This window comes from Mastomys coucha, unplaced genomic scaffold (assembly GCF_008632895.1).
Source record: "Mastomys coucha isolate ucsf_1 unplaced genomic scaffold, UCSF_Mcou_1 pScaffold4, whole genome shotgun sequence".
NCBI classification, from domain to species: Eukaryota; Metazoa; Chordata; class Mammalia; order Rodentia; family Muridae; genus Mastomys; species Mastomys coucha.
In genome coordinates this window covers 57,135,621-57,160,736 of record NW_022196910.1, presented here as the reverse complement: position 1 = coordinate 57,160,736, position 25,116 = coordinate 57,135,621, and the positions used below count along the sequence as shown (strand labels likewise).

The 25,116-nt window shown below is 34.3% G+C and overlaps 2 protein-coding genes across 3 annotated transcripts; both read left to right on the top strand.

Annotated features, from left to right (window-relative positions):
• The first annotated feature begins 9,444 nt into the window (after nt 1-9,444).
• Nucleotides 9,445-10,410, top strand: LOC116075835 (olfactory receptor 6C6-like). Its single transcript, XM_031349250.1, has one exon. It carries the CDS (start codon nt 9,451-9,453, stop codon nt 10,408-10,410), a length of 960 nt encoding a protein of 319 aa, XP_031205110.1. The 5' UTR covers nt 9,445-9,450.
• Nucleotides 10,411-18,664: 8,254 nt separating this feature from the next.
• On the top strand, nt 18,665-21,589 carry LOC116075801 (olfactory receptor 6C74-like). Of its 2 annotated transcripts, XM_031349180.1 has the most exons (2): nt 18,665-18,705; nt 20,616-21,555. In XM_031349180.1, the coding sequence occupies exons 1-2, from the start codon at nt 18,680-18,682 to the stop codon at nt 21,553-21,555; spliced, it is 966 nt and encodes a 321-aa protein (XP_031205040.1). In that variant the 5' UTR covers nt 18,665-18,679. The 2 variants fall into 2 exon arrangements, with proteins under 2 accessions (XP_031205040.1, XP_031205039.1); XM_031349179.1 differs by lacking the exon at nt 18,665-18,705 and having other exon boundaries at nt 20,599-21,589.
• The last annotated feature ends 3,527 nt before the right edge of the window (nt 21,590-25,116 follow it).

Here is a 25,116-nt window from a genome sequence, read left to right as displayed (position 1 = left end):
CAGGTCTCCAAATTCCCGGTTCGTGGAACCCACGCAAGTAGGAACGCTGCGGGCCGGCCTCCTACACCTCTCCAGCCCCCAGCCCTTGTGGGTTAAATATTTTCCCTGGTCCCAATCAGCATTGGCTACTTGGAAAAGCATAATAGGCTGCGGGAATATCATGCCAGCTTGCATCACAAACTGGAGGCACTCTGCCTTTCCAACTAAGGGATTGTTTATCAATGCTCTCTGCTCTGGCCGGAGACCAGGTGTTCAATATATATATATATATATATATATATATATATGGTGGCAGTTGTGGCTCCCCACAAAGTATAATATTGAATAAGTAGAGAGAGAGTAGGCAGCCTTGTCTAGTTCCTGATTTTAGTGGAATTGCTTCAAGTTTCTTTCCATTTAGTTTGATCTTGACTACTGGTTTGCTTTATGTTGCTTTTACTATGTTTAAGTATGGGTCTTGAATTCCTGATCTTTCCAAGACTATTATCATGAAAGGATGTTGGATTTTGTCCAATGCTTTCTCAACATCTAACGAGATGATCAAATGTTTTTTTTTCTTTGAGTTTGTTTATATAGTGAATTACGTTGATGGATTTCCATATTTTGAACCATCCCTCCATCCCTGGGATGAAACCTACTTGATCATGGTGGATGATCATTTTGATGTGTTCTTGGACTCAGTTTGCAAGAAGTTTATTGAGTATTTTTGAATCGATATTCATAAGGGAAATTGGTCTGAAGTTTTCTTTCTTTGTTAGGTTTTTGTGTGGTTTAGGTATAAGAGTAATTATAGCTTCATAGAACGAATTGGGTAGAGTGCCTTCAGTTTTTATTTTGTGGAATAGTTTGAGGAGTATTGGAACTAAGCCTCCTTTGAAAGTTTGATAAAACTCTGCACTAAACCCACCTGGTCCTAGGCATTTTTTGGTTGGGAGACTATTAATGACTTTCTATTTCATGAGCAGATATGGGACTGTTTAGATCGTTGAAATGATGTTGATTTAACTTTGGTACCTGATAACTGTCTAGAAAATTGTCCATTTCATCCAGGTTTTCCAGTTTTGCTGAGTGTAGGCTTTTGTAATAGGATCTCATGATTTTTTGGATTTCCTCAGTGTCTGTTGTTATGTCTCCCTTTTCATTTCTGATCTTGTTATTTAGGATACTGTCTCTGTGCCTCTAGTTAGTCTGGCTAAGGGTTTATCTATTTTGTTGACTTTCTCAAAGAACCAGCTCATGGTTTGGTTGATTCTTTGTATAGTTCTTTTTGTTTATATTTGGTTGATTTCAGCCCTGAATTTGACTATTTCCTACCTTCGACTCATCTTAGGTGAATATGCTTCTTTTTTTTCGAGAGCTTTCAGATGTGCTATCAAATTGCTGGTGTATGCTCTCTCCAGTTTCTTTTTGGAGGCACTGAAAGCTATTAGTTTTCCTCTTAGGACTGCTTTCCCATAAGTTTGGGTATATTGTGGCTTCATTTTCATTAAACTATAGAAAGTCTTTAATTTCTTTCTTTATTTCTTCCTTGACCAAGTTATCATTGAGTAGAGTGTTGTTAAGCTTCCACATATATGTGGGTATTCTATTGTTTATGTTGTATTGAGGAGCAGTCTTAGTCCATGGTGGTCTGATAAGATGCAAGGACTTATTTCAATCTTCTTGTATCTGTTTAGGCATGATTTTGTCCTAATATACGGTCATAATTGGCCTAATTATAAAGTCAATTATGGAGAAGGTACCATGAGGTGCAGAGAAGAAGGTATATCCTTTTGTTTTAGAATAAAAAGTTCTATAGATATCTTTTAAATCCATCTGTTTTATAACTTCTGTTAGTCTCACCTTGTCTTTGTTTAGCTTCTGTTTCCATGATCAGTCCATTGCAGACAGTGGGGTATAGAAATCACCCACTATTATTGTGTGTGGTGCAAAGTGTGCTTTGAACTTTAGTAAAGTTTCTTTTATAAATATAGATGCCCTTGCATTTGGGGCATAGTGGTTCAGAATTGAGAGTTCATCATGGTAGATCATAGCTTTGATGAGTATGAACTGTCCCTCCTTATCTTGTTTGATCACTTTAGGGTGAAAGTCGATTTTATTAGATATTAGAATGGCTACTCCAGCTTTTTTCTTGGGACCATTGGCTTGAAAAATTGTTTTCCATCCTTTTATTCTGAGGTAATGTCTGTCTTTGTCACTGAGGTGGGTTTCCTGTATGCAACAAAATGTTGGGTCCTGTTTATGTGGTCATTCTGATAGTCTATGTCTTTTTATTTTGGAATTGAGTCCATTGATATTAATAGATATTAAGGAAAAGTAATTGTTGCTTCCTGTTATTTTTGTTGTTAGATTTGGAATTCCGTACACGTAGCTATCTTCTTTTAGTTTTGTTGAAAGATTACATTTTTGCTTTTTCAGGGTTGTAGTTCCTCTCCTTGTACTGGAGTTTTCCATTTATTACCCTTTGAAGAGCTGGATTTGTGGAAATATATTGTGTGAATTTGGTTTTGTCATGGAATACTTTCATGTCTCCCTCTATGGTAATTGCGAGTTTGCTGGGTATAGTAATCTGGGCTGGCATTTGTGTTTTCATAGGGTCTGTATGACCTCAACCCAGGATCTTCTAGCTTTCATAGTCTGGTGAGTAGTCTGGTATAATTCTGATAGGTCTGCCTTTATGTTACTTGACCTTTTTCCCTTACTGCTTTTAGTATTCTTTCTTTGATTTGTGCATTTGGTGTTTTGACTATTATGTGGCGGGAGGAATTTCTTTTCTGGTCCAGTCGATTTGGAGTTCTATAGACTTCTTGTATGTTCATGTGCATCTCTTTCTTTAGGTTAGGGAAGTTTTCTTCTAGAAAGACCTTAGGTTTGGTCTTCTCATTGTGTCCTGGATGTCCTGAATGTTTTGGGTTAGGAGCTTTTTGCTTTTTGCATTTTCTTTGACTGTTGTGTCAATGTTTTCTATGGTATCTTCTGCACCTGAGATTCTCTCTTCTATCTCTTGTATTCTGTTGGTGATGCTTGCATCTATGGATCTTGACTTCTTTCGTAGGATTTCTATCTCCAGAGTTGTCTCTCTTTGTGATTTCTTAACTGTTTCTACTTCCATTTTTAGGTTCTGTGTAACCCTCCTGCTTGACCCTGCCTGCCTCTCATAACCACACCTCTCTGCCCACCTTATGCTATTTGCCACGCCTTGCTTCTGGTTCCAGTTACATCGGAAGTCCCGCCTCTACAGAGACTAAAGAAGCTACTGATTAGGCCTATATACTGACGAACTTGGGGAAGGGCTTTTGCCTCACCTATTCTACCTGTTGGCGTGTAACAAAGAGATTATTAAATGGAAGATGACTGGGTGATCACATCTCCTGTTGTCTAATTTTTAAGGTGCCTTCCATGTGGGTAAGATATAATTATGGCTAGCCAATTTCCCCCTGACTCCATATTCCAGAAAACCCAATCTTATCGTTGCTGCTGGCCAGCAAAAGTTCTGGATGGTTTTGTTCAATTCCTTCACCTGTTTGTTTGTTCTTTCCTGTAATTCCTTAGGGATTTTTGTATTTCCTCTTTAAGGGATTCTACTTGTTTGCCTGTCATCTCCTGTAATTCTTTAAGGGATTTTTTTTTGTTTCCTCTTTAAGGGGTTGGATCTCTTTACCTGTGTTCTCCTGTATTTCTTTAAGGGAGTTATTCATGTCCTTCTTAAATTCCTCTATCACCATCATGAGATATGATTTTAGAGCCAAATCTTGCTTTTCCAGTGTTTTAGGGTATCCAGGACTTGCTGTGGTAGGAGTACTAGGTTCTGATGAAGCCAAGTAGTCTTGGTTTCTGTGAGTAAGATTCTTGTGTTTGCATTTCACCATCTGTTGATCTCTGGTGTTAGCTGTTCTTGCTGTCTCTGGCTAGAGCTTGTTCCTCCTGTGGGTCTGTAAGCCTGTGTCAGCACTTCTGGGAGATCAGCTCTCCTCTGGTAAAACCCGGGCTCAGATGGCTGTGGATAAGTAGTCACTCCTGTGTCCTGGGATCAGAGCACACCTGGAGAGAGGGTCTCCACTTGTGGAAAAGGTCAGAGAGGGCTGTGGATCTGTTGTCCCTTCTAGGTGTGGTCTAAGGTAGAAAGGATCCTGACCTGGCTGTCCTGTCACTTGTGGGGTCTGTGCCTCCTTGCTAGTCCCGCCTTAGAAAGTCACAGGAGAGAAAATGGCAGATCTCACCTGAGTCCCTGGGTTAGAGCACTCCCTGGAGGCAAGCTCTCAGTTTGTAAGGAAGGGGCAGAGAGGGCTCTGCTGTCACTCCTAGGTGTAGATGGAGGTAGAGAGGATCCTGTCTCCACTGCTCTGCCACTTATAAGGCCTGTGCCTCCGGGCTGGTCCTGCCTTAGCTGTAATTCACTTTCATTTTTGAGTCTGTGTAGTTTAGACATCAGGGTGACTGTGGCCTCATAGAATAAGGTTTACAATGTTACCTTCTGTTTCCATTTAATGAAATAGTGTATTAGCTCTTCTTTGAAAGTCTGGTAGAATTCTGTGCTACAACCATCTTACTCTTTTGTTTTGCTTTTTTTGGTTTAAGGTTTGGGTACTATTAATGACTGTTTCTATTTCCTTAGATTATTTAATTTAGAGATTATTTAAAGTGTATGTCTGGCCTTGATTTAACTTTGGCAAGTTTAATCTACCTAGAAAATCATCCATTTCATTCAGATTTTCCCAATTTGTGGAGTACATGCTTCTGAAGTAAGATTCAGAGATTTGTTGAATTTGCTCAGTGTGTGTCTTTATGATTCCTTTTCCGTTCTGATTTTATTCAAGCAGATACTGTCTCCTTTTTAGTTAGTTTGCCTGAGAGTTTGTCTTGTTGAATTTCTCAAAGAACCAGCTCTTTGTTTCCTTGATTCTTTGCATTGTTCTCCTTGTTTCTAATTATTGCCTTCATCCCCGAATTTTATCATTTCCTGCCTTCAGCTTTATTTTTGCTACTATGAGAAATCTCTAATTTCTTTATGAAGACATTTATTGCTATGAACTTTCCTGTTAGCACTGCTTTCATTGTGTTCCATTAGTTTGGGTATAATGTGTTTCAGTGAACTGTAGAAAGTCATTAATTTCTTTATTTTTCTCTGAACTAATGATCATTGAGTAGAGAGTTGTTCTGTTTCCATGAGTTTGTAGGCTTTCTGTTGTTTCTGTGTTTGTTGAGGTCCATCTTTAATCCACAGTAGCCTGATAAGATGCAAGGAGTTATTTCAATTCTCTATTGAGGCTTGCTTTGTAGTAGAATATATGATCAATTTTGGAGAATGTTCCATGTGGTGCTAAGAAGAAGGTATAACTTTGTGTGTTTGGGTGAAATGTTCTATAGATATCTGCTCAGTTTATTTGATTCATAAATTTCTTAGTTTCATTATTTGTCTGTTTAGTTTGTCTCAGAGACCTGTTCATTGGTAAAAGTGGGTGTTGAAGTCTCCCACTATAAATGTGTGGTGCTTGATGTGTGACTTAAGCTTTATTAAGGTGGTTTACAAATGTGGATACCCTTACTTTTGGGGCACAGATGGTCAGATTTAAAACATCATTTTAGTGTATTTTTATTTTGATATATGTGAAGTGTCATTTTCCATCTCCTTTGAGTTAAATTTGGTTAAAAGTCTATTTTATTATCTATTATAATGCTACTCCAGCTTTCTTCTTGTGTCCATTCAGTTGGAAAACCTTTTTAGTTTTTCTTTGTTTTTTTTTTCTTTTCTTTTCTTTTCTTTCTTCCTTCCTGTATTTTTTTTTTTAATAAAGGCAAACATTTAATTGGGACTGCCTTACAGATGCAGAATGACAGTTCATTATCATCATGGAAGGAAGCATGTCAGTGTCCAGACAGACATGATGCTAGAGGGGCCAAGATTTTTACATCTTGATCCCAGGCAGCAGGGAGGAGGAAGTCAAAACCCACCCCCACAGTGACATACTTTTTCCAACAAGGCCACACCTACTCCAACAAGGCCAGATCTCCTAATATCACCAATTCCCATGGGCCAAGCACATTCAAATCACTACAGTGACTGAGAGCCACGTGCTTCCTAGCATTAAATCAGGAAGAAAGTGATTGAAGAATGAACTAAGAAGTAATAGATCCTGTCCCAGAAGTGGAAAAGGTTAAGCCTGGATGTTGGTGAGCTAATTAGCCTGCAATGTTCTATAATGTTCTGGTTCCTTTTATGACGCTGAGGCTGTGTACTTGTCTCATTCACAAGCTTAAATGCATAGACAATGGGTTTGATCTGTCTATACATCTTCACTATAGGATCTGAGACACGCAATGTAGACCAGTCCTGCCTTAAATACAGTATGATTTGCCTTTGTCTTCTGAGCACAAGGATTAAAGGTAAACACCAACACATTAAACTCTGTTTTCACCTAATATTTTCACTTTAAATATTCACTTGAAATATTGCAGTTATGCACCCATAATTTCAAATGTGAGTATTCCATGATATTTAAATAGTAGAATAATCTACTATCAATATTCTGGAAGCAATGATTTAAGGACATAAGAGGTGGTGTGTGTGTGTTTAGATATTTATTTTTATAAAAAGCATTTATAAATTATACAATTGGTGAGTCCCACAGGAAATCATGCACTTAGATCCTAGTTACATTAAGAATTCTCTAGTCTTGTGAGATTTTCTTGTAGGACACTAAGAAACAAAATTCCACAGTCTCATTAGACAGTAAAATTCTATATAACACTGTATGTCATATTCAGCAATGTTTATAAAAGATGAACTGCTTTAAACTTTAGACTAGAGAGTTATATGATAGATTTTCCATATAAATATGAAATAAATTAGTCAAAAATACTTCTAAGAGAATATTTATTCAGCATGTGTTTAATGGTAGAATGAGATGCATGTGGAGAAGGATGGATTATGTGTGCTTTGTATTCAGAAGCATGATGATCTTTTTTGAAGTGCAGAAAACCTTCTCAAATCTGGACAGAGGGCCTATTAAGAAATCTGCTGAACACTAAAAGGGTTGGTGCTTTTACTATTTATGTTTGATTTGTGGACAATTGTGCAACATTAGTAAACAATACAATCATGCTGTAAAATGGAAACATTGAATTTTTAATACTCTCTACTATTTCATTGAACAAACTATACATAATTGCATTTATTGGGTTGTGCCATATTATTCTACAGAGACAGTTTTTTAAAGCATGAGACTAAATATAAATGTGATTGTTGAGGCAAGACAAATCAGTAGTTTAGTGTAATGAAATTCCATTCCATGATGGTGTATTTGTACCAGTGTTGTCACTGGGATGACTTGTGTAAATGGAATATTGTGTAACATTTCACAGACATCTGACATTCTCCTGTGAACTGGGCATTCTTCATTCAATAGTTTTATAACACACAGAAGGATTACAGATTCTATCTTCAGTAAATAATGTTTAAACTATTACTGTTCTTTGATTTGTCTGTTTAGAACATTGTATTTCTGTTGTATTTGTCTGTTTAGAACCAAGTATTTCTATGTATTTAATTGCAAAGACTCCAGATAGCTAAACATTATTATTCTGTTGGGTTGTCCATATATTCAAATTTTATCTCACCAGCAGTTGCAGTCCCATCATCTACTGTGAATTGAAATTTATGACAATCTCTTCTGTTCTTCTAGACCTAAAAGATGTTAATGTTTTTACTTGTAATTTAAGAAATGAACATTTGTAATGAAGATATATTCTATATTGTTTTATTATAATATTTTAAATCATCTATACACAGTCACAGTTTTGATTATTTAGTTTTATCTAGTATGATTTTTCCTAATGTAGAAAGATACATCATTTACCTTTGGGCCTCTTTGATATTTATTCCCTTTTACTTTAAATTCCTTTTCCCATAACACAACCTAAAGGCATTTTATATATCTCTGCCTCCTCTCTATTTATTAAATCACCTCACTAGATCCTATATGATTTTAGCTTATAACAAGGAACTAGCTATTTCCAGCTATCTACATCATCAATAAAATTCATAATAAAATATGGTGTGAGAGACAGGTACTTCAGGGGAATGGCATCAGGATTAGAAGACTTCAAAGGGGCATAAAATAGAAATTATTCCCTTTGAACTGTCTGAAACTCAGAATATGTTTCTGAGAAATTATGAGTGAAGCTTCATACCTCAAAATTTTTTAACATGTAAAGCCCTGAGTTCTATACTCACAAACAAAAAATAAAAAAGAGGCATCCAGTTGTTTGAGCTCTTGCTCTTTAAATAAAATAGGCAAAGTCATTCAGATATTCTAGGTTCATTTCAATAAATGCAGGTTTTAAAAGCCAAATGGATCTTGCTCTAAATATGTACTTTGGGTTTTATTTTAGACTAAATTTAATCAGAACAGTATAGTCTACCTTAACTCGCACATAATAGAAATGAATAAAATGCATTATTTGGTTCTATGTATTTTCCAGATAATAACAAAAATAAGAAATACTAGTTACACTCATAGGCTTAATGTTGTTATTATGTTTTTAATAAACCTAAACTATCCAGAAATACAAACAATATGTAGTTAAAATATTATTATGCTTATAATAAACCTTCTATTATTTAGAGATACAAACAATATATAAAAACACATAAAACTTTACAACAGAAAGTGGTTTCATGTGCATATCTGAAACAGGTTTTCTAATTGCAGCAGACATTAGATAGAACTGTTACTTGTCCTGACTGATCTTTTTTCCATATTCAAAAGGTAGCAGTGGAGAACTGTATCTATCAAACACCATTTCTTATATAAATTGGCATTCATGACACACTATTGAGATTTGTAGTATCTTCTTTAGTTTCAATTACTTTCAAGGTTCTAACAATGTGTGAATATCATCTTCCTCATTGTGGACCTTTACCTGACTACTATTTTGAAAATTTCTCCTTTTCAATTAATTATGTCTGAGAAATTTTATCTTCTGTTGTGTATAAAATCCTGCTCAGTTGGTCAGTATTTTTAGCTATTGAAGCCATGGTGAATATAAGCGTTTCATAAAATAGTTTTCTCACTTAGGTGCAAACTAACTTGACATACTGAGATTCAACAATGCTAAATATTGAATAATTCCTTTAAAATATTTGAAAAAAAGATAGAGATGAACAATCATGAAACTGAAAACCTATGTTTCAAATGACTAACATGCCTTTACTAATCAGAACAGGGTATTGACTCGCATCTGATCATGAGAAGAATATAAGTTCTTTTTAGTCAAGTAACATGGATGAAGAAATGTTCATGGGAAGAATTGGAACTCACTGCATAAAATATTCATGCATTTATTAAATTTATTAATACTAATTTTTTATGGCCAAGAAAGAAGAAATATGCTTTTCTAGATGTGATTTTAGTTTAATATCTTCTATAGATTTGTTATAACAAAACAGAAATGAAGAACCAATCAGTGAAGATAGAGTTCATTTTGCTTGGTCTGACAGATGATCCTCAGCTACAAATTCCGATTTTCCTGTTTCTGTTTTTCAATTACATCTTGAGCCTCATGGGGAACTTCATAATCATCTTTCTCACCCTACTGGATCCCAATCTTAAGACTCCAATGTATTTCTTCCTTCGGAATTTTTCTTTTTTAGAAATTGCTTTCACCACAGTGTGCATTCCCAGGTTCCTGATAAGCATTCTCTCAGGAGACAGAACAATTTCCTACAATGCTTGTGCAGCTCAATTATTCTTCTTTTTCTTACTAGGAAGCACAGAGTTTTACCTCCTGGCTGCCATGTCCTATGATCGCTATGTAGCCATCTGTAGACCACTGCACTACCCCATCATCATGAATAGCAAAGTGTGCCACATACTGGTCCTCAGCTGCTGGGTAACTGGGTTCTTAGTTGTATTTCCAGCTTTGCTCTTGGGACTCAAACTGGATTTCTGTGCCTCCAAAACAATAGACCACTTCCTGTGTGACACTTCTCCTCTCTTGCAACTATCTTGCACAGACACCCATTTTATTGAGTTATTGGATTTTGCTTTAGCTGTCATGACACTTGTCATCACCTTGATCTTAGTGATTCTCTCCTACACACTCATCATCAAAACCATCCTAAAGTTCCCTTCAGCTCAACAGAGGACAAAGGCTTTTTCCACTTGCTCCTCACACATGGTTGTTGTCTCCATTACTTATGGGAGTTGTATCTTCATGTACATGAAAACATCAGCCAGAGAGAGGGTGACTTTAAATAAAGGTGTAGCTGTCCTCAACACTTCTGTGGCCCCTTTGCTAAACCCTTTCATTTATACCCTAAGGAATCAGCAGGTAAAGGAAGCTTTCAAACATGTACTTTATACATTTTGTTCTCTACAAAACAGTGGGACAAGGTTTAGACATAAATAACATGCTATTGAAACACTAATGGGAAAACAGCATTTCTCAATTGCATTGGTTATGATGTGACCCATTTCATTCACTGAAGATTTAAGTCACATTAAGGTTGTCCTCTCCAGATGCTTACATCATCTATAATTTCAGCACATCTCCCTAACTTTAGAATGAGAGTACCTTCACAAAACCAGAATCTTAAGCTCCAAGTGTATGGATAAACTCTCTTCTTGTACCTTTTTGTTTGATTCAACTGAAACTTGCTAGATTTGAAAAATTCATAGGGCTATTTTGTACATTGTAAATGCCAGAAAAAAGCTAATTATTATGGAAAATAATTGAAGTTGTTACAACAAATAAAAATTTTAGTATTTTGAAAAATGAAAATAATAGCCTAAGATGAAAGATCACTCATGATGAATGTTGAAAGATTAACTAGGAAAACATTTAAGAGTCTACAGTTAGTGACAGTGACATAAAATTCGCCAAGTAGTTAGAATGTTACTGAAATTATGCTCTTGTACAAGTATGTTAATGGAAAATATGTAATTTTGTTAACTTAATTAGATGATATATTGCTTTACATGATTCAACATCATAATTTGTTAACAATTGGTATATTAGATTACAATTCCTAAATTTTGAAGGAGATGGTAACCCAAAATAGATATTTTTCCATTTATTGTTAATGTGTAGATGGATTTGGAGAAATTTCTATCTATTAAACAAAGTTAGTAATTAAAATGCTGTTATCAATTCTTCCTGTGTCAATTTTTATAAATAATATATATCTTAAAACACTACTATACAATCACTTTAAACCAACACATTAGGCACATATTCATACCCATGTAACTTAGAGGGTACTATAGTGAATTGTTCCCTCTGACTATTCCAGTCACTGTGTGCTACTATCCATCTCAATCTGAAACTCTAGGGTATCTGTACATTAGACTCACCTTCATGAACTGTCATAAAATGCAATTTTATGCATTCTTCAGTTTACATGTTTCAGTTCCCTATATTTCTCCATGCACCTGCTCTGATTTTGTAGCAGTGTGGCCACTTTGCTCTTCTCATGGCCAACATTCCCCTCATTATCTCAATAACTGCTAGTTTAATTTCTTGAACAATCAATCCAAAAGAATGAATCATTACTTCTGTGTGTATAAGTGAGAACAAGAAAATAGAGTTCCTGAAAGTCTCTATTTTCTATTATGCCTTTAAAAAAATTAAGTATAAAGTCTGCTTGATAATTAGCAATTATTCATGAGCAATTGCATCACTATGTCTTGAAAATTAAACTGGCCAAGGACAATTCTTTAGGCAAAAAAGCCCACAAAATTGTCTTTAGTGAATAAGAATGAAACTATGTAGTTATACAGTCAACATTCTGCTGTTCATCTTAAAACACACTTCAGCTGGAAAGTAGGACTCAATTCATCTACTTTTCTTCGGGTTCTAACACTCAACCTCCTGTAAAGAGGAATAAAGGGAACTAAAGTCTGAGAGTTGCTGGAAGAATATTAAGGAACTAACATGAAGTTGAAACCCTGCCTAGTACAGAGAAATGTTAAAGGTAATTGAAAACAGTTTTTAATATTGTCTTGAAGAAAAATTTCCAGTAAACTTTGTAGTCATATAGACTATCCTCTAACTCTTAATAAAATCAACTACAGCCCCCAAGTTAGGCCATTATTTTTAAGCACCAATGGCCTTTCCAAACAGTAGTCTCAATTTATCACCCCACTTTGACATTTTGTATAAATTATTTCATTGACTGTTAATTAACAGCATAAAGAGAAAAATTCTTTGGAAGGCATTGTTCCAATTTTTCTTTAGTTTTAAACACAACTAGGAAAGCCACATTACTGTTAACCTGGTAATTACTTGCTCAGAAATGGGTCTTTCACGATAAGCAAAGTAGTATGTGAACAGGACAGTTTGAATGTGCCAATTCTCTTGAAAAACAAAAACAGAAACAAAAAACAAAAGAAAAAATATTTTATGCATAGCAAGTCATGGCTTCTGTCACGTGATCTATTCAGAACTGCAGATAGGCTGTGACAAACAAGGTATATTTGGCATTTTCTTGTTAAACAATATTATGTAGGTCCTTTTAAAATTCATAGTTATTTGAATGCTTAAATCTCTAATACTCATCAGATCTTGCAGACAGTCTGGTGAGAAATGTAGTCCAACAGGGTAGAGTCAGTTGTTCTTTGGAAAAGTACATCTAACTTAGGAGCAACCCAAGCGAAATACACTTAGAATTAAGATCCATTCATTTTCCATTTGAACTAAGACCTCTGCTCTAGGATTATCTGAAATAAACTAGTTTTCCTCAACAAATCACAGAGCTTTGAAAGAGAACTCCCCATGTGCGCATGTATTCATTCACCCACCCTGATTTCTGCAAACAGAACTATAAAAATTTTCCTTGTATAGAAGTCAAAAAAATTAAAACTTCCTGACAATTAGTTTATTTTTATTGATTATAGCATTAGAAGTATATAACTCCCAGTACAAGAAATATGCTGATTTTAACACTGAATTATGATTTAGACAATTTTCAGTATTTGGAGTGTCAGGATTTTTTTTTCTTCCATTCCTTTCTAACCACTGCATATATTAGCCAAATTTACAAACCACTGATATTTAAAATTCAAGTCATTGTAAATTAAATTAGTCTCTATGTACTAAGACCAATGGGACATGACACTCTGGAGAAATGTTTTGATTTTTCTTTTTTTGTGTGGTTTCATAGATGACCATGAACATGTTTACTAAGGTACTTTGTACTTAAGCTCTTTATTATTACTGCATAAACATAATGATAAAAATATCCAATTGATGGTGATTCTCATATTGATCTTAATAATATTCTAATTGTCTAGACTATTAAAATTCCCAAAGATGAAGCTCTCAGGAGAAATCAAAGTAGAACCCTAGGTAATAGGGCTCAAACTTTTAATAGTCTGAAATTTATTTAACAACAATGATATAAATCATGCTATTACACTAAACAAATGATATTCTTGTTTGTCTTAAGAGAAGTATCTAAAATTTAGTCAATTAAACAGCAATACAAAATCCTATCTCTAAATAATATATATGTTAGAAAGTAGATAAATCTGAATAAATGTTTTTAAATGAAAGTCAAGTACCATCTAAGAATCTCATATTCAGTGAGATTATTTTCAAAAGTAATAAAAATATTTATCTAGAAAAAATTAGTAAATTCATACCTAGCATGCTTTTTCACATGCTTCAGAAATCAGAACAATGACATGGCTCAGAAATTCAGATTGACACTGTAAAGAATAGACCATTGAAAGAAATGGCTGAACACCTGTAGTTTCTTATTCACTATAGTTTGTCCAGTTACAGTCTTTGTGTTAATCACCAACTACTTCAAACAAAAGCTTCCCAGAGGTGGGTTGCAGCATAGATTATGGCTGTAATAAGCTATTATGGTAATTACTTTAGGGTTGTTTTAATTTAGCAGCTGAAAAGTGATAGATTCTCCTTTATCAACTATGTCCTATCTAAGCATTAGCCTGGTACTGACATGCTACTTATTTTAACTTGTAGTCTTAAAGGGGTTAGTTCATGGGCATAAAAGCAGAATTATGGGACAGAGGAACAGATCACTGGGGTTTGCTACCTTTTCATGCAGTTCAAGATGCTGTTTCAGGGGAATAAGTCAGATAGAGATAGAGCAGAACACCCAACATTCTCTTCTGGCGTATACATACTCACACTGGCACACATACCTGTATACCCATGTTAACATACAACACACACATACTACACTATACACATACACATACCACACATGTACCCACATATACCACCTCCCACACACACACAAACAGACATCTACATAGCACAAGTTATACCTAATGACATCCATCCAGTGACCTATTATGTGTACCAGAAACCTATCTCCTAATGTTCAGAGAACCTTTACCAATGGACCACAATCTGAGTACTCTAGATTTAAACACATGGGTTTACAGTAAATATATTATATTTGAACCATAACAGTTTTAAAAATTAATATGATGTATTCATTCTTCACAATTTAGTAATTTCTTACAGTAAATGGAGTCTCTGTATACAACGTAAACATCAAATTCCCCATATTTACCAAATATTTGAATATATACATAAATGTCTCCATAGAAATTAGAAGACATTTGATTCATCAGTGTCAAAATATATAATTAATACGTGTTCTTTAATAAGTAAAGTAATTGACATATGTGGTGTATCAACATATTAATATCACCAGCAAAAATGAGGTGGTGAGTGATACAGAAACATATTCATGGTTGTCTACAAATGCATTTAGACAATACACATTCATACACACCTACACACACACACACACACACACACACAGATCCTTAACATGAGATTCTTAAAAGATGAGTCCTACATGATGATACCTATTGTAAAGTGATATATTTTAGATCATTGTGTAATTAAATCCTCAGTGTACATAGTAGAAATTATTTAGCTGTTTTCCTTTTGCAGACAAAAATAAGAAAAATAAAAGGTAAGTAATTTGCATTAGGTCATATAGATTACTGAGTGGCAAAAATCAAAGTTTAAATCAGTGTATAATACAAAGAATTACAAAGACTAGAAATTTAATATTACTTTGGTTTAAATATGATTATTAATGAATCATAGATACATGTTTCCATGTTGAGACGTTTATTTTGTATACTTGTGTGATAGTTAACATTAGAACATACGACAGTTAACATAAAAATGATGTTTCTGAATAGGACTGTGAAACTATTCTTCCACTTGCTTATATATATTGAAGGCTTACAACTATAATAGCTTCCTTTTGTACATGTAATAAATCAAAGGTGCTATTTTAAGATTCAAAATATTAATAATTAAGTTGATCTATTTACTAAAAAAATAAAGAATGCAGAAGCATAAATGAATAATAAATAAATGTTATTTAATTGAAATAAGATACACCTCATGGTTCCATCCGTATGAAGTTTCAGAATAGAGATTTTTTTATTGATTTAAGTTTTATTCCATTGTGATGAGAAAAGATACATGATTTCAATTTATCTGAATTTGGTAACATTTAAAAACATATGTTAAGTAAATAGAATTAAGTCACATTTTTCTTTCCCTTTTGTACCTCAACTCCTCCCAGAGACCCCCTCTTCAATACCTACAATACCCTTTTTTGTTATATTCTTTAAAATTTATAAAATATTATAACAATAAAAATGAGTATTATAAAAGTTGTTTGATATAAAACAACAATCAATTTAACAGACTTACGTAGATACTTGTCTACAGCAATACTGAAAATACATATGTTTTTCTTAATATAAATTTTAAATAACTCCAAACATATTAACTGTATAGTTTAAAATAATACATCACTACTAGTACCAGAATAGAGATATATCACACACAAAAAATTAACAGCTTTGTCACTGTCAGTGTTTTCCTGGAGGATTTTATATAGTTGTGGAACTGGAAATTAATATGAATGATGTGTTCTGTTCTTTGTAATATCAGCAAGTTGACAATTCTTCTTTCCAGACACATGAACCACAAGTAAGAGAGGCCAGTGAATTGGTCTCTCTTGAGTTGGTCCTCTGGCACTCCTATGTCACAAACCTACTTCCTCAATGCATAGGTGTTGGAAGGTTGTACTGTTCCTGCTGACCTCATTGGGACCCCTCAATTGAACTCCCGAGGCAGCAGCTTGGCTCGGCCCACCAGGTGTCTGGAGTCAGCTCCAGAGATTAAGCCAGAACCGGGAGCCCAGAATTCAAAAAGAACTAAAACTTTAATCCGCTTTCCTGCCTGGAGACCTCGCTTGCAGGGGCTTATCTACATGACTGATATGTACTGATATGCTTGTTCCCTGTTCTCACTTATATGCTAAAAGACATAAGACTGTTTTGCCTCAGGTATAAATATCCCGATTCACTAAGTAAAGATCACGCCTTGATAAGCATCTACTTGGCGTCATTCCTTGTCTCTCCTAACCCACTTATTTCCACAGAATCTCGACTTCCCCAGTTCGTGAATCACCCACGGTATGAAGTGAAACTGCGGGCCGGTTTCCTTCAGAAGGTGGAACTGAGAGGCAGGCTTGGATCATTGAAGTAAATTAATCCATTTTTCACAGGAGTGAGTGAATGATCACAACTCTTTCCCTCTATCTGCGCTCTTTTACTTCTCTCTATCACCAGTTAAAGAACAATGAGACTCTTGTTATGAGACCACTAGATTTTGGATGGGGCTACCAGCCTTCAGAAACATCAGCTAAAACGAAACCAGTTGCTTTATACATTATTTGATCTTGAGTAAAGTTACCTAAAGGAGCCCAACTTTTACTTATTTCATAAAATAAAATTTTTGTTCGGTTTGTTTTTTCAAATATCTGAGCACTTACTGGGGTAATGTGCATTGAACTTTTGCAGAAATTGTTTGCAATAATCTTCAAAGGGGCATCTTTTAAACACATTTTTGGGTGTGAAGAAGACATTTGGATATCATAAAAACTCATATTTTCTTGGGAAATGTTGATGTGGATCTCAAAATCTCATGAGAATGTTTACTCCCTCTTGACTCTTTCATTTAGGCAACAGGATCAGAAAAACTCTCAAATACCGTGAATAATTATTGACCTTAATGAGTAAGAAATGACTTAAAGTACATTAGGCAATGAAGAGTACCCTCTCAGTTAGAAAAACAAACCATAGACTCTGGTTTAAAGTCAGATGGATTCAGAGAGAAGAGTGCCTGTGCTCAAGTCAGCATTATGGTAGGACAGTTAAATAAGAATCAGATCACCTTGTTCAAGTATGATTGTGCATGTATTTCTTTAAGGTAATCTTCTTATGTTTCAAGTAAATATCTGTATTTTAGAGATTTTTGATGAAATTATTTTGAGTTTAAACAGATCAAAAGAATTAATGTTAGCTAAATTAAAATATAACAGTTCTTGCTCTGTCTATTGTAAATTGTATTTTTTAAAGCATGATGATATTTTTATTCAACAATTAGAATTTTACTCAAGAGGAAAAGAAGATGAAAGCAGACCATATAATAACAATAATTTAAAAATGAAAGTCTTTCTTATATTAACCTGATACTCATGATTGCTAATATAATTAGATCAAGTTTCATTCATAGATTCAATTTCTAGCATAAAATTTATTTTGACATAGTATGTCCAGGAAGAGTTTATGAATGCAACTCTTGAAGTTCAACAAAAGTATGATTTTAAGTGTTTAATTTCTAACTTTTGTGATTTAGCTGTTGTTGGTGTCATGAGACTGTAAATCTGGGAACTGTGTAAGAGATATCCTCACAATCATCTGAATGTAAAAGAATTGTCCTGCAAAAATAACATTCCCTTTCCCTCGTTACTGTGGATGCATCACTGCTGCTCCTTGTTCCAAGGGACATGACTGAGTCTCTCACATTTCTTCTGTACAGGGTACTTCCTCTTCTGCGAGTATCTTTTCTTAATCTTACACCTATGATAATGTCTCAATTTCTTTTCCTTAAAACATCTCTTGATATTTTAAAAAAGTAGTTTAATTTGCCATTGAATACCTATTTTAATATTTATATCAGTGTTAAAATGTTTTATTTGTTAGTATTAATGCATCTTTTAGAAATGGTTGTCGGGGCCAGCCTACAAGAGTGAGGCTGAAGTAGAGAGGGCAACTGAATGAGAACGAGAGGACGACCGCTCTGCTGGCAATGGCAAAAAGCCTTTAATGAAAGAAATCTTTTATAGTAAAGCACAGTAAGGCTAAAAGTAGAATCTAGCCACAATCATGTAGCACAGTTCTTGGTATTTTCTCACGGCAGGAGCATGCTCAATTCCTCATTATCTTACAGTAAATATTTTCCCCATGCCCAGGTGCACAAGGTTGCTTCCTTAACCCTTGCACGCACAGCTCTCAAGAGCCTTGAATTTCTTCCAAAAACATCTTGGGTTCATGGAGCGGTTATGCCCTCAGCTGCAGGGAGATTATCAGAAAGTGTCTCCTCCTTGCCTTTCAGCAGAGGAGCCACCCCTAAATCTTCCTCTATGCTAAAGAACATTCCCACAGAGGGTAAATGATCATCTTGACAGTCTTAAGAAAGAAAGTACTGTCAGATATTGTCATGACAATCATTAAAACTTAACTTGTTTATGTGTTTGATAGTAAGATTCTCTAGGAAACAATTGTCTGTGGAACTATCATTACTTTTAATTCTCACCGTCAGCATGCTTCCTGTGAATAAACCAAGTGATTATATTTCTTTCAAGGAAGGAGTAGCTTTTATTTTTATTATAAAATTAAACACAAAAAGAAAAAAGAAATAGTAACATTGGGATTGAACAAAACAAACAGAAGGAAAAGAGACCAAGAGAAGGTACAAGAAACAGAGATCCCATTATCTCTCAGGAATTCTATAAAAACACTACAGTTGAAGTCATTTTATGTATATATGAAAATGACCAGGTGCAGGGCCTGAGCTTGCTACTTGAGTCTTTGTGAGTTAACTGTACTCAAGGATTTAAAGAATCTTGTTCTCCTGGGGTTCCTCTACTTCCTCGGCTCTCACACGCTTTCCATTGCCACTTTCTTGAGGTTCCCTGAGCTCTGCCAAGAGCACTGTGATGCAGACATCTCATTTAGGGCTGAGTGTTCCAAAGTCCATAATGTCTGGCTCTGAGTCTCTGGGTTTGTTCCCATCTGTTGCAGGAGGAAGTTTTTCTGATGATGGCTGAAGAAGGAAATAACCTTTGTCCCTGGCCCAAGTCACAATTTTATTTCTTAATACCACTGTCAAGATATACTACATAATTATCTACTTGTTTATAAGCTCTCTGGAGGTATGTGTACATGCTTTTCCTGAGAAGCATCAAACTTGGGACCTTGTACAGGCTACAGGAGGACTGCAATACTGATCTATGCCCTTGGTTCCTAATCATCCTCTTACCTGAAGGGTAGCCAGAGATTTTACATGTTTCCTAAAACTTATGTTATGCTATGCAATGAAACATTGTGCTTTTGAAATTCAGTTACTGCTTTTCAGACTACGCAGATATCAAAATCATTGGTGTTTTAAACATTTAGTCAAAGAAGAAAATTTTATAAGAACTAGTAAATGGTGGAAAAATTTCCATACTTGTTCTCTTACTTAATAATTCAGATTCACAAACACTGACATTCTCCCCCAAGCTCATGATTCATCTCTAAAATTCTTTAACTCAATACATTTCCATATAGCTTTGTCTTGATATCCCCTGCCTCTAAAATCCACACACACAAAAAACAACACCCATATTTCTATGTTTGCATTTTTGGTGTTTTTTCTACTCCAATACTAATTTATAACTCTTGTTGTATGCTCAATACTGCCACCACAGAAGACAACCACAATAGTTTATTATTAACTGTGGATTTACCAGACTATTTCCACTGACTTGGTATTGGAATAGAGGGTACCTGGAGTATAGGGTGACAGTAGAAATTAATGCAGATGAAATATATTAAAAGTGCAAAGAAAGCACTTCCTAGGCTTCATTTCAACTTCTGATATAAGACTAGTCATAAAACTATTGATATGATTGATATCCTTCAACATAATTAGTTATAGTAATTAATGACAGTATTTCATACTGAGATCTGAGGATGGTGTGTGTGTGTGTGTGTGTGTGTGTGTGTGTGCATGTGTTTATGTGTAGGGGGTTAGGAAGGAAGAGAGGGGAGAGCTGAAAATACTAATGTGTTTCAAATGACTTTGGATTTGTATATAAATTTTTAATATTTTATTCAATCAAAATTAAGAACATAAAATAACACCCCAATTTTAAGGTTTAAGCAAGGAAGAAAAAGTATTTCTTGGGTTCTTTAATTTCCCTATGTGAATAAGAGATAAACAAATAATACTATTATATGAATTATTCATAATTAAGATTATAAACTAATATCTTTTATTTTTTACCTAGATACCACAAAGCTATAAACAACTATTTTCCCAGTATAGTCCTCTCTGTCTGAAAACTGGTTTTTTAAATGTTGATGGTACTTCAGCATTACATATCATTATTGTATATGAAGTATTATATATATATATATATATTTATATATATTCTGTAGTCATCACTTCCTTCCCCACACTTTATTTAAACCAGCTAACACTCAGAGGGTCACAATGAAGAACCATACAGAGGTGACATTTTTCATCCTAGCAGGTTTGACTGATGACCCGCAGTGGAAAGTTGTGCTATTCATCTTCCTGCTTCTTACTTATCTGCTCAGCATCACTGGCAATCTGACCATCATCACACTCACACTGGTGGATACTCACCTGAAGACACCCATGTATTTTTTCCTGCGGAATTTTTCCTTCTTAGAGTTTTCCTACACTACTACATGCATACCCAAATTGCTTGTTACTATGGCAACGGGGGACAAAACCATTTCTTATGGTAATTGTTTGACTCAAGTGTTTTTTGCTTTTCTATTTGGAGCATCAGAATTTTATTTGCTGGCAGCCATGTCCTATGACAGATATGTAGCCATCTGCAAGCCCCTGCACTATATGACCATCATGAACAATAAAGTCTGTGGTCAGCTGGTCCTCAGTTGTTGGCTTGCTGGCTTTTTTGTCATCTTTCCACCACTCCTGTTAGGCTTGAATCTTGACTTCTGTGCTTCCAACATTGTTGATCATTTCTACTGTGACACAACTCCACTCCTGCAGCTTTCATGCACAGACACACAGCTCCTGGAGACAATGGGATTTGTTTCGGCTTTAGTGACACTCTTACTCACATTGGTAATGGTGATCATATCTTACATCTACATTGCTATGACAATCCTAAAATTCCCTTCAACCAGCCAGAGGAAGAAGGCTTTCTCTACATGCTCTTCTCACATGATTGTGATATCACTCTCATATGGGAGCTGCATCTTCATGTATGTTAAACCATCAGTCAAGCAGAGAGTATCTGTTTCCAAGGGAATTTCTGTGCTCAATACCTCAGTGGCTCCACTTTTGAATCCTTTTATCTATACCTTGAGGAATCAGCAAGTGAAAAAGGCATTCATTAATACAGTACACAGAATTGCATCTTTCTCAAATAAATAACTATATTATTTTATTATATGAAGGAAATGAAGAAAGGGGATTCATATATTAGTAGAATTTTGAAGAGGACTCTCTTATTTTGACAGTTGTTCTTTGCACCATACATCATTTCAAGCTACTTTTTCAATGAAAATCTTTGATGTGAGCAAGAAAATTTCTTTTCTATTTTCCAAGAGATATTTAAACTACCTATGCTTTTAATTATGTAGAAGTTAAATATACATTTTCAATGTCTCTTTAGTTGTTTAGAATTGAGTCTATAACTTGCAGCATGACAAAATTCTATAATGTCTCCACAGCATGCAGAAAACCTGAGTTTGAATCCTTAACAGCAACAAAAAAACCAACCAAATTTCAGTTTTAAGTTCCAGTTAAAATTTAAAAAATGGTTTCATCTCAAATAATATATAATATATATAATATATAATATTATATAATATAATAATATATAATATATAATGTAAAAGTCATTATATTATCATATACTTATAACCAAAAACAAACAAGGTAAAATAATATTAACTTGAATTTTACCAGTTTTCATGTATACTTTACTTAAATTAAGAGAATAGTATTAAAGGTTTTGTCCATCACTTTTGATGCTTATGTATAGGCAAAAGGTCTCAGAAGTTGTCAAACATTACATGGAAAATAATCATTCATTTTCTTGTTTTTAAATTATTATTATTATCATTGTTATTATTTTATTAATTCACTTTACAATCTGCTCACTGCCACCTCCTGATCACCCCTCCAACAATTCTTCCTATATCCCTCTTCCTCTTCTTTTCTGAGCAGATGAGAAACCCCTCAGTATTCCTCTACCCTGGCCCATCACACATTTTCTTTGTATGTGAACTTCCATCTATTTTTCAACTAGATTTTATCTTTTTAAGAAGAAATATGTTAATAGTATTTGTGTACCTTGAAGCAGCAATGAAATAACTATAGCTTTTTATATAGTTATATATGTGTGTGTGTGTGTACATATATATATATATATATATATATATATATATGTGCATTTTTATATTCTGAAACATTCCAAATCCTCTTTGTTTGATTAAGATATCCTTTAAGTTAGCTGAAAAGTATTTTTGATTGTTTACTAAATACAAACAATGCTTAGGCAACCTACTTGATGAGAATTCATGGGTGCAGCTAATGGCATTTCTGGGAGACACAGTCTTACAGCAAACTCTCTTTTCCTCTGATTCTTACAAGTATCTTTCTTTTCTGCAAAAACCTTGAGCATTAGGTATGACAGTTCTGCTATAGTTATAGCTACTGGGTACTGGGCATCACAATTCTGGATTTTCATCTACCATATTTTCTGTCAATATTTCTGCATGTTGAAAAGATGTTTCCTTAAAAAGGATCAAGTATAATGATCTCTGAATATAAAGACAAATACTTATGCCTGACCAACATGACTAACTAAACATGGTCTGAATAAAGAAAACACTAATAGACATGCTAACATGAAGTGAGAAAGTTCATATTGCCTCACAACTAAACAAAGAACTACAGCAACTAAGGAATATTGAGATCTGGAGAAAAAAATCTTCCATGAGGAAAGGCATACCAATTGGTTAGCCAATTCCAAATGATAAGCCCCCCCCAAAAAATAGAATTATATGTTATATGCCTTTAGAAATATATATGTATACATATACATATATATAATATATATGTACATATGTATATTATGTACATATATTTATGTTCATGATGTACATATATATATATATACATATATATATAAATATATATAAAGAATTAGAGACAATAACTTTGAAAGAGCAAGGCAGGTATTTGGAGATTTATGAGAGAAGAAAAGGGAAGGCATAATTGATATGATTATATTATAGTTCCCAACAAATTTTAAATATAAAAGGATAATGATAACTCAATGTATTTATTAGTTTTATCCATTTTAATCAAAAGAGAATTTAATCAAAAATCTCACCCCATTCCCTTCTTCCCTCTAAATCCTCCCATTTCTTTTCTCATTCTCAAGTTCATAGACTCTTTTTATTGTATTATTATTGTTATATGTATATTTGAGCATAAGTACATAACTAGGACCTGCATTGCTTATCAATTGTATTACAAACCTATCTGTAATGTGTATTAACATAATGGCACGTATATCAACATCCGTGTATGTTAATTTACATTCCATCAGTGAAACTAAGGCATTTTAATAAATAAACCTTTTTACAAGATTATTCTGTTATAGGTCAAAGACTATTGGAAACTCAAAATTAAATTTCTGTATCCTAATGAAAATCTTTAAAAAGAGAAGAAGAAGAAGCAGTATTTTTACAGATACTTTATCTCTTTAACAAATATATTTAACTTCTCAACATTGTATTTTTAACCAATTTTTTAACATCTGTGAATCTTTTTAAGCTGTAAAACATTTTTAATTTCAGAAAATGTGAAAATGATCTGTCACTTCAAAAGCTGAGACCTTTTTATGCAAACCTAACTCTACATAAAAAGCAAAGATCCATGACTAGTAATTAGAGGGTATTTAGAAAACAGCATGAAAATCCTACTTTATGCTTATCTGGGATTCCACAGTTTTATTAACTGTCCTAATTTTAATTTTCAAAAATTTACTCAATATTTCTCCTTAGCAGCTTTGCTTCTCTATATTATATGTATATCACATGATCATGATAGGTGAGATTGGAGATAACAGCAAACTAATGATAAAACAGGCCATGACTTTCAAAAGAGCAAGGATGAGTATATAAGAATTTGGATGGAGAAATGGGAAGGAAAGGTGCTTTAATTATATTATAATATTTACACAAAAAGAAATCATGCTTTTAAAGATTTCAGAATCCAATTCAAATTATTTTGTTGATATCAATAGATAAGAAAGTGGTGCTGCTGCTGTTGCCAGGCAGTGGTGGCCCATGCCTTTGATCCCAGCACTTGGGAGGAAGAGGCAGGTGGACTTCTGAGTTAGAGGCCAGCCTGGTCTACAGAGTGAGTTCCAGGACAGCCAAGGCTATACAGAGAAACCCTGTCTTGAAAAAACAAAACAAAACAAAAACAAAAACAAAAAAAAAAAAAAAAAAAAAAAAAAAAAAAAAAAAAAAAAAAAAAAAAAACAAAAAAAAGAGAGAGAGAAAGAAAGAAAGTGGTACTGCTCGAAGAGACAGAGACAACAAAGACTAGATTAAGTTGTTTGGATGACAGCTGAAAGAAAGGTAAAATAGGTCAGTATTATTAGAATAAATATAAATGTTAAACTTCTACCAACTAAACAAATGCCTGGGTCCTTGGCAGATTAACATCTTGTCCCCCATGAAACTGATTTCTATGGTCCAGACTGTGTGGGACTTAATTCCTAGTACTAAAGTCTTCTTTAGGGTGCTGGAATGTCTATCTGTGTCATCAAAAAAGAGTCTGCATGAGCTCGCCAAGTCTGGCTTCTACAGAAACCCTCCTGTAACAAAGGCTGGTGACTTGGGTATCAAGAAATGTCCAGGCATTGATAGGAGCTGCTCCCTAGCCCGATGTTGTTATCTGATTCTCGGAATA

Bases quoted from the DNA above. Each gene is read 5' to 3' on its own strand.
- LOC116075835 (XM_031349250.1), top strand. From the start codon at position 9,451: ATGAAGAACCAATCAGTGAAGATAGAGTTCATTTTGCTTGGTCTGACA.
- LOC116075801 (XM_031349180.1), top strand. From the start codon at position 18,680: ATGCTTCCTGTGAATAAACCAAGTGA. The intron at 18,706-20,615 runs TTATATTTCTTT...TCAGAGGGTCAC, and splicing joins CCTGTGAATAAACCAAGTGA to AATGAAGAACCATACAGAGG.